The sequence below is a fragment of the Uloborus diversus genome, chromosome 2, assembly GCF_026930045.1.
Source record: "Uloborus diversus isolate 005 chromosome 2, Udiv.v.3.1, whole genome shotgun sequence".
NCBI lineage: Eukaryota > Metazoa > Arthropoda > Arachnida > Araneae > Uloboridae > Uloborus > Uloborus diversus.
Genome location: NC_072732.1, coordinates 58176722 through 58186364, shown reverse-complemented (window position 1 = coordinate 58186364; position 9643 = coordinate 58176722). Strand labels below are relative to the sequence as shown.

General features: G+C 33.0%; 1 protein-coding gene across 1 annotated transcript in view; it reads right to left on the bottom strand.

The window, feature by feature from the left end:
• Nucleotides 1-5112: 5112 nt before the first annotated feature.
• The window catches only part of LOC129217065 (mediator of RNA polymerase II transcription subunit 1-like), a 33487-nt gene continuing 28956 nt past the window's right edge, over nt 5113-9643 (bottom strand). Inside the window, exon 17 of the mRNA XM_054851309.1 lies at nt 5113-9295. Coding sequence (XP_054707284.1) covers nt 5398-9295 — 3898 coding nt within the window. The 3' untranslated portion in view covers nt 5113-5397. The remainder of the gene's footprint in view (nt 9296-9643) is intronic.

The window sequence follows — 9643 nt, the reverse complement described above, 5'->3', positions numbered from 1 at the left end:
ACAAAAATATTGATAAAAGATTAGCAGAAACAAAAATTAGAACATCTACCTAATTTAAATTTAGAATACTTGAAACATACTGATAATTTAAATCAGCATTAACTTTACTAATCCAAGATTTTAAATGTGATAACAAAATGAGAATATTTAAAAGCATTGGAAAGGTACAAAGAAAGTGGGTATTCAACATTTTGATTGTCATCTTCTACTGCATAGATAAGTTTATATGAAACAGAAAATGACTATTTTGATCAAGCAGCATAAGAACATCAAAGTTTGCAAAAATCAAACAGGTACTTTTCAGAGAACACTGCATATTTCCTTATTTTCCAGGACTTGCAACAGCTGCAAGTTGTGAAAGTCAACTTTAAAAATTCAAGAACCATGGGAATAAAAAATTACAAAAACAAAAATTGAACGTGATAAAGCAATACATTTCAGTGTAACAATTTATCGTACTTAGAGAAATTATAATGATTTAGTAATAAAACCATGATCAAAATAAAATAAAATATGAAAAACTACCCTGACCTAACTTAGAATAAAATCAGTTTTTGCACATTTGATAAAAGAAGGCTCTTTATTATTTAGAATGTTAAAATTTAAAACATATATTGAATTACTGGCTGTTTGCAACAAAGCAATTTATAAGGTCCCCCCCCCCTATTCGTTTCATTCAAGTAATTTAAAATTTGCATATTTTCAATTCAAACACTGATTGCATGTGATTTAACATATTTGTTGACACTTCCTTCAAATTCTAATAATATGTATGAAGATAAACTTCTTGTAAAAATATGATATTTTAAGTATATAGCTAGTTAAATTGCATAGTACATACACTTTATGATGAACTTTTTTCATAATCAAAACAATACAGAAGCTAATTAATAATAATAATACTTTATGTAATTAACATATTTTTACATATTTTAAATCAATAATATAAACATACTATATACAAAGTATTCAACAATATAAAAAAGTAAGAGCATTTATATACTAATTTAATGAAGACAAAATAAAAAATTTTAAAACAAAATATTGCAAACATTATTTACATTTTTCATCATAGTCATTCATAATACATCCCAAATTCTCTCAATCTTCGCTGCCTATGTTAATGCGAATAATTTAATACAATTTTAAAAATCTGAATCATTTAATAACATTAAATGTCAACAATAACAAGCACGTAGTCAACAAACAATGGCAAAGTCGTGAGTGAACTAGATATCAACACAAAAGTACTTGCACCAAAGGGCTACACCGGTATTATTTATTTGGTACAAATATTAGTGCCTTTTCATGTTGATGTCACATTTACTCATGTTTGCTGTTATGTTGTGAGCAATTCTGCATTGATGAAAAGACTTCACTGCAATCATAGGCAGCTCGTTTGGGGAAGGGGGCAACTGCCCTCTCACTTTTCAGAGTTAAAAACTAATAATCGATTGAAAAATGGTTTTTAAATAGGGTGGATTGATTTATTTTACGAATGTAAAAACAAAACATGTCAAACAAATGGACTTTTTTTTATCTTATTTCATAAGAACAGAAATTTGAAATTGAAGTCTACAGTGGCCATTCATCCCGATTTTTGATGCCATGTTCCATTTTTAGAAGTTATTTATTCAGTAATATTAAAAGTCAGTAATATAGCAAAATTTTATAAAATAAAATTAAAAAAAATCAGCTTCAAGGGACACCCCCCCCCCCCACTTCTTTTGACCCCCCCCCCCTTTTTCAGTCCACCAGCCGCCTATGCCTGAAATACAAATTTTCATTAGTTCCACACTTTCAGCTTTTATTTTTATGCTGGTTTTTCATTTTATTCTTATATAAACACACAGAACTTTCAATCATTTTTAATAAAAATTACACAAATGAGGCAGTGAGAAGCAACGTGATAAAAGCGGACATTTTCAAGCTTTAAGGAAAGCATTTTCCAAAATGCGGTCCTAGATAGGTTTTCATTGAAATGTTTTTCTAAATCATGCTGTACAGCAGCACTTACCAGTGCCACTAGTACTATTTTTAATTCCAAAACGGAGGGGAGGTTCTACTATTTGTACCGGTTACCTCCAAACTTTTAATTTTGGCGATTACATCCCTTAGCTTCTCAATGTCTTACATATTTTTAGATAAAATATGCTTTTATGCATTTGTCTTGTGAATTTAAAACAAGTGTTAATGCTGAAGTTATTATACAGGGCATTTATAAAGTTTTGCACTGAGGAAGAAAATATATTTTTAAAAACTTCACATCCATACAGCCATGGGCAAGTAAACGGCAATATCTGTAGAATTGAGTGTTATATAAATTTAAAGAATTGTTTTTTGGATTTGATATTAATAACAGGGAAATGTTGAAATTATACTTTTTTTTTCGGCGGAAACCAAATACCATAAAACCAAACAACTTTAGACCACTTGATGTGTATTTTTCTTCGTATTTTCATTATTCTTTATCAGAGAAGGTTGAGAATTTAACCATACACTACCATACATTTCAGTTGTAGAGTGACGCTTCGAAAAAAATTCCAAATTACACACAGAGGAGGAATTTTTTGTACAGTGGTATAAAGTTTGCACATGGTGGTGACAACTTTAGACCAACTCATATTTTCCTTGATATGCACCGCTAAACCACTTTGGTTTAAAGTTCCAATGCATAGATCTTTCTGCTCCAATCTCGTGCACTGCAAAAATTTAAACACAAAAATTTTGTACTTACTTTTTCCGATATATATTTTTTTTAGTACTTTTTGAGTCAATTTCAGGTTTTTTTTAAATAAAATCAATTTACAAAATTTTATTCAGATATATAAATATGAACGTTTAGATAGTATGAAAAGCAATAGTAGGTACCTACTCCTGGATTTCATTTATTTACTTTTAAAGGACATTTTTGTCTATAGTGTTTTTTTACAGGGGCTTGATACAAATTTTGTCCCAACTGAGTAGGTTTCTTCGTTGTCGCAATTTCTTTTTTGTACCAAATGAAATTGGGGGAATAAGGCCGACACCAAATTTACTCTTTTTTGAATTAATTGTTGAAATTTGGTTGCTCCTGATTTCTTGGATCACCTTTTCAATCAGTTCAGGTGAATAGTTGAGGGTAAGGACGGCCACCTATCTTCTTTCTTTTCAATGGATTCATGTCTAAAACCAAAGAAAACCCATAAACTAAAAAACTGCTCAAGACCATACAAAATTGTTCACAAAATGTTGACACACGATAGTAAAAATGGGTGGTCTGAAGTTGCAACTCGAATTCCTGTATTTTGTTTACTTTCAAACGACTAGTAAACAAAGCAACATCAGGATTCACCGATAAGGCTAAATCCCCTTCGATACCTGAGTAATAAAGTAATAAATGTACCTTCGGAGAATTCAATCGGCAAATATATTTTTCGAAGGAGACTTTGAGAGCTGAAGCAAAAATTTCAAAACACCTCCCAACACAAATGAATGTTGACACGAGAATGATAACACTGGAGCTTGGGGTGAACAACATGAACTTTGCTGGACAACACTTGCAAACCTACTGATTTTTTTAAAGACTTTATCTTTGCTCCAACGACCACTACATGGCACATACTACCAGATTCCTTCAATGGTAAAGTTGCAACACTGGTCTAAAGTTGTACAGTTTTACGGTAATCTTGACAATAAAACTAACATACAATGGATGACAAAGATGCAAAAAAAAAGTGCAGTTAATGCCCTTTACCTGTCTATGGCTGTATACATTGCTCTTTTTTATTTTGAACTTTATTTCGAACATTTTTCTTCCCAGACACAGCATTAGCCAAAACGATATAAGTTTCCTGAACATCAGAAACGGAAAGTTGTGTGGATGAAAAAAAAAGCTTACTAGATATAACTTCATTGGACTTTTATCTGTAGACGTTAGTCAAAGAAAAAGTGCTTGCAACACTAGTCTCTAATAGTGACACATTAGCAACATTTACATGAGACTTTTGTATTTCTCATTTTCGTGCTTCAACTCCGAAAAAAAAAATACATCGTTCACATGCAAAAAGAGCTTGCACTATGTATCCTAGAAAAAGCGGTTTTACCAAGCATCCTTAGCTGCTATACCCAGCTAGTAAACAAACTCGTTTTCTGGACTCGTATTCTGGATAAAAACCCTGCACTTATTCCAATCGATAGCAGGAGGAAGAAAGATCCACATTTACCCGGGAATATAACTGGAATGTGATTAAAAGCAGGTTTTTCCCCGGGTAGAAAGGGCCCATATAAACGAGGCTATTGACAGAAAGAACAATGGGTGTGATATCTTGAGTAACAAAACACATGTAAGACCTGGAACAACAGTCAATGTTCTTTAGATGGTCCCAGAACTACAAAAGGTGGAACCAGCTACAAATGTAAAATATTTCAAGAAAAACTTGACCACACTGTTTGTGTATCAGCACTTTGGTAAAAATATCATGAGATAAGGATCCAAATTGAAAAAAAAATAATGTAAAAACTTAAAAGTATTATTTTTTTAATATATTTTTTTTATCAGTGCTAAACTTTACAAATATCATGTATATTTAAGCCATAACTTAGATTCAACATTACTTTCCTGTAGACAAAATTATAGTCAACATTACTTTTACATAGATTCCATTAATCCCAATTTCAACATAAATGCAACACAAACTTGATAGGAAAATTGCATTCATGAAGTTAAGAGTACCACTGAACACCTTTTACATGAAAGAAAAATAGAGCACTATTTTTTTTTTTTTTTTTTTTTTTGGCCAAAGAAAAGGTTCAATGAAGTCTCTCCCAAGTATATGCTTCAATTTGTTTTCAAAGCAAATTTGCACTTTATTTACATTAAAGCTAACCAATTCTTTGAACAAATTTAAAATATTTCAAGAAAACTACTTGAGATGAATTTGTTGAAAAATCTAGCATTTAATTGTTTTTTTTTTTGATTAAATGCTTCATGTTTTTTTTATAAACTTTAAAAAAAAAAGAAAGAAATAGAACCTTATGATTAAACAATTCAAATCTACTGATTTTTTAAAGATACTACATTGTATCACCAGAAGAAGATCAACCTATATTTTACTTATGAAAAGGAGTGGAACTTTTTTCTTAAAATAGATAAGTAAATCATAAATATCCCTTATTTCTATTTCATGCTGTATACCACTGTTTATTCATCATTGTTATTAACTCACATGATATAAAATTTGAGCAAAATAACAAGCTAAGGGAGACAAAATTTTCTTAAGCAATTAAAAAATAAATATCTATATTTAACTTTGTACAATAAGTAACAAGATGAATTAGTAAATGCACTTAAATACAGGCACCTGAAAACTGTTTCACACAGCATTAATGGATAATGACTGATTTGTGAACTGAATTTTACTTTTCAATAGGCATCACAGCTTCATTCATTAGTTCATCATCTATCAAAGACAATGGTATTGGTAATGAATGATTTGGAGTCATAACTTGTGCAGGTGACTTTGTTAAAGATGGATGATTAACAGCAAAAGTACTAGGGGACATTTCAGACTTGTCAATTTTTTCATCCAAGGCATTTAAAACGATACTAGAATCTACGCATGGACTAGACCACTTCTCTTCTGAAGATATTTGGTGTCTTGAATTATCATCTGGATAATCAATCACCAGACAGTCTTCAGGACTGCTATCTTTATCATTTGGTCCATTTGGTCGTTTCAACTGTTTGACAGATTTAGACACAGGCAAGGCTGTTTTAGTGATTTCTTCTGATGATGAAACAACATTGGTATTCAAGGTATCATGTTTACTTGAAGAAGAAACCTCAATTTGTGAAAGAAGTTGATTGCAAGTTGACGGTTTGCAATCCACTTCATTCATTCCTAAACAAGAAGATTCATCCATAATCTGATCTGGATTCATTTTCATGGATGATCGTTGAAGATTTGATGATTTTACATCACTACTACTAGAAACCCACTGGGATTTATCCTCAGATTCAGATTTTTTCAACACATCAATTTTAGAATAATCCACAGCTGATGATAAAAAATTACACGATTTTGATGGCAAAATATTTGGTTCTGATCCATTAGAAGAATCACTTTTTTGCTGATTTAAAAGTATTCGAAAAGCCCTTTCACCATCAGATTCATCTGCCGAAGTTTCACGTGTAGGTGTGTGCCTTGGTGACTGACTAGAACCTTCATCAATTCGTTTAGGCGTGCTTCCACTAGAAGATCGAGACATATCACTTACAGATTTGTTACTTAAAGGCGGAGGAAGCATAAGGCTTGTAGCAATATTCACACTGCTTGTAGAAACTTTATCTTTTATTTCATTGCATATTACTTTTGGATCTGTTAGCAAAACCGGCTTTTTGTCCCCCTTTTCAAGAGCTTTAACTCCAGATGCACTCACTTTATTTTGCGAAGATGAAACATGCTTTGATACAGACTTTGAAAGATTATTTGCTGAGCTACTAGTTCTGGGTGATAATGATGATGATAAGCTAGATGGTGATGAAATCTTATGCGATGGAGAAATATTGGATTTTGTTTGATTGCCCCCAACATTAGTTAGTTTTGTGGAAAGATTTACACCTGATGAAGATGAATACACTTTTTTGGATGCAGCAGTCACAGGACCACTTTTCGAAACATTACCAGATGAATTAGTTGCTTTTCCAACACTACTGGAGGACACTGAAGAACTTTTAGTAGATTGTTTTGATTTACTTTTTGAACTACCTTCACTAGATCTAGTTTTTGTGACTGTCAATTTGATGCCTTGAGAACTTTGTTTTACAGTAAATTGATCTGAACTTGAAAATTTTGATTTGCTTTCACTACTTTTTGAGACAGATATACCATCTCGAGATTCTTTATTGTTGTCTTTTCTGTCCAACTTTGATTCTTTTCTGTCAGTGATACTTTCAGAGCGTGCATTATCATACTTTGGGTTATCCATACCATCTGGTAATATATGCTGGGCATTAGTGGCTGTTACTCGTAGTTTGTCTATGACAGCACTTAGAGAACTTTTACGTGAGCGTAAAGCAGATTTGTTTGCTTTAGAACTATTTGAGCTATTTTTTCCGGGAGAGCCAGGATTCAATATTGCAGCTTGCATTATCAGTGGATCGGATGCTGTTACTATTGACATATGGGTTGAAGTAGGAGATGATATAGTTGCCTTAGAAACTATTGGTGTGAGAGTTATTGAGGAGGGCAAAGTAAAATTTTTTAGCTTTAATGTTGCAGACTTAGCTTTACTGGGAGAGGAGCGTCCACTTGAATGCACTGAACCACTACCGCTTGAATTAGTTTTGCTGCTAGAGCTTTGTTTATGCTTACTTTGAATCTTTACTGTAGTTGAACTACTCCCTCTCTTTGAATCTGAATCAGAGCTATTAACTTTTATAGAACTGACATGAGATGACCTTGGTGGTGAAGGTTTAACACCCTTTTCAGATGAGCTATTTTTCGAATTACCTGACTTGGAAAAACTGCTTCCAACATTGCTAACAGAGCTGCTCTTTTTGTGCACAGGAGATTTTGATTGAAAATTGGAGTTTGATGTCACAATTGGCGATGCTTTCACATTGAGAGTAATCGGCCTAATTGGTTGGGTGTCTGAAGATGAAACTAAAGGGTTTGTTTCTGAACTGGATGAAGGTGGGGGCATCAAAGAGGAATCAATATTTAAATGTATTGAACGAACAGGAGAGCGACCTGATACGTTATCAGCATTTTCTGCTTTTCTGCGTTTCCTTTCCTTTTTGGCATCACTTTTTCTTTTGCCAGAGCCTTCAGAACTCTCTGAAGAGCTAGATGTTTTCTTGCCTTCCTTTTGTTTAATTTTTAATTCACTTTTAGATATTTTATGGCCGTCTCCTGACTTTGCTATTTTTAAACTAGTACTAATAAATATTGGCTGGGATGAATGAGCAGAACTTGACTTGGATATTGTGGCAGATGAATCTTCAGACTGGCTGTTTTCTGTTTCACTAAAAGATTTTTGTGACACATCACCAATGCTGCTTTCATCACTGCTGTTATCTAAGTTTTTTGAAGAAATCAAATCATTGCTTTCAGATATCAATTCATTCCGTTCTTTTGATTTCTTCTTCTTCGCAGGCTTTTCTCCAGATGAAAATTTTGAAGAATGAGAAATAGGCTGATTACTTTCAATGAAAGAACTATCATCATCAATGTCAACATCACTATTCCCTGGATCCCCGTAATTGGGGTCAGCATTAGATAAAAAACCCTTGTTGAATTCAATTACATTATCTGACCCAAAATATTGATTTTTTGCTTGTGATAAATTCCTGAAATGTTCAGTACTATTAGGAATACCACCTTCACTCATGCGGCTTGAATCACTGATGTTTAAAACTTGGCGGGACTGAAAATCTTCATGCATTAAATAGCTATCAGTACTAGCAGACCTCTGAGGAAAACTCGGTGAAGGTGGCTCTGTTTTGAGAAAATCAATAGAGTTGCAATTTCGGTTTAAATGTTGATCTGTGGATGAAGGAAATGATGCTGGTAAACTGCTGGCATCAAACCCCAATGGACTATCACGCATTTCAAGGTCAGGGGTAGACCGATCAATTCCGCAATCATCTTCACTTAATTTACGCTTGGGGGATCTGCCAGTAGAACTCCCGGAACCACGATTATCTTTTCTTTTTCTTTTACGAGATTTACTTCCAATAGAGGAATTGTCATTTTGTCCAAGAAAAGGAAAAGAAGTGCTGGATGGATTAGCAGATGGTACATCACTTAGCATATTCATCAACATAGTGTTAGCATGCCTTTTCTGTTGGTACTGATTAGATGCACTTGAATTTCCATTTTGCACATCCAGTCCATGAGAGTTTTTTGTCCTCTCTAAAAAACCATCTCGATTTCCAGAATTACTTGAAGAAGTGACATCACCCTCCATATTTGAATTATCTGAATTTAAAACCGAAGAATTTGAATGATTAAAGCTTGGATTATCAGAATTTTGGCTATTTGAGATATTTTTAGCAAAGCTCCCCAAGTCATTTCCGTCACTGGGTTTGTTGCACATTCTGGATGCCAGATTGGAAAAATCTCCACCAGTAAAAGATGAGCCATTAGTTAAACTGTTGCCATAGTTTGGAATATGGGAAAGGTAAGAAACTGGTCCACTATTTGACACTGTGGCACAGTACATATCTGATTGATTTGAGGACCGAAGCAGTTGTTGCTGACCTTGAGCTTTCCGTATGACAGCTCTCATAGTGATTGGTATTGATAAACACCTAAAACATGTTTCAAAAGACGTTAATAATTTAAAAATCAGCAATTAAAGGAAAACACATAGTTTAAAAATATGATTGTGTTAATTTTAAAATACTGGGCAGCATTTAAAGGACACAAGAATGATAAGATTGAACAACACTTTTTTTTTCTTTCAGTAAGAAAATTTGGTAGCAGCCATTGCAATTTTAAAGTTTTCCTTTAATTATTTTTCAACATTTTCAATCAAAAAAGAAAACTACTGTACCAAACCCCAAACTTGGCATGCTTAGGACTGGCACTATATCAGACTTCAGAATTTTAGAACATGATCAAAAGTACCAAATTAATATGACCAAAAACGGTCAATT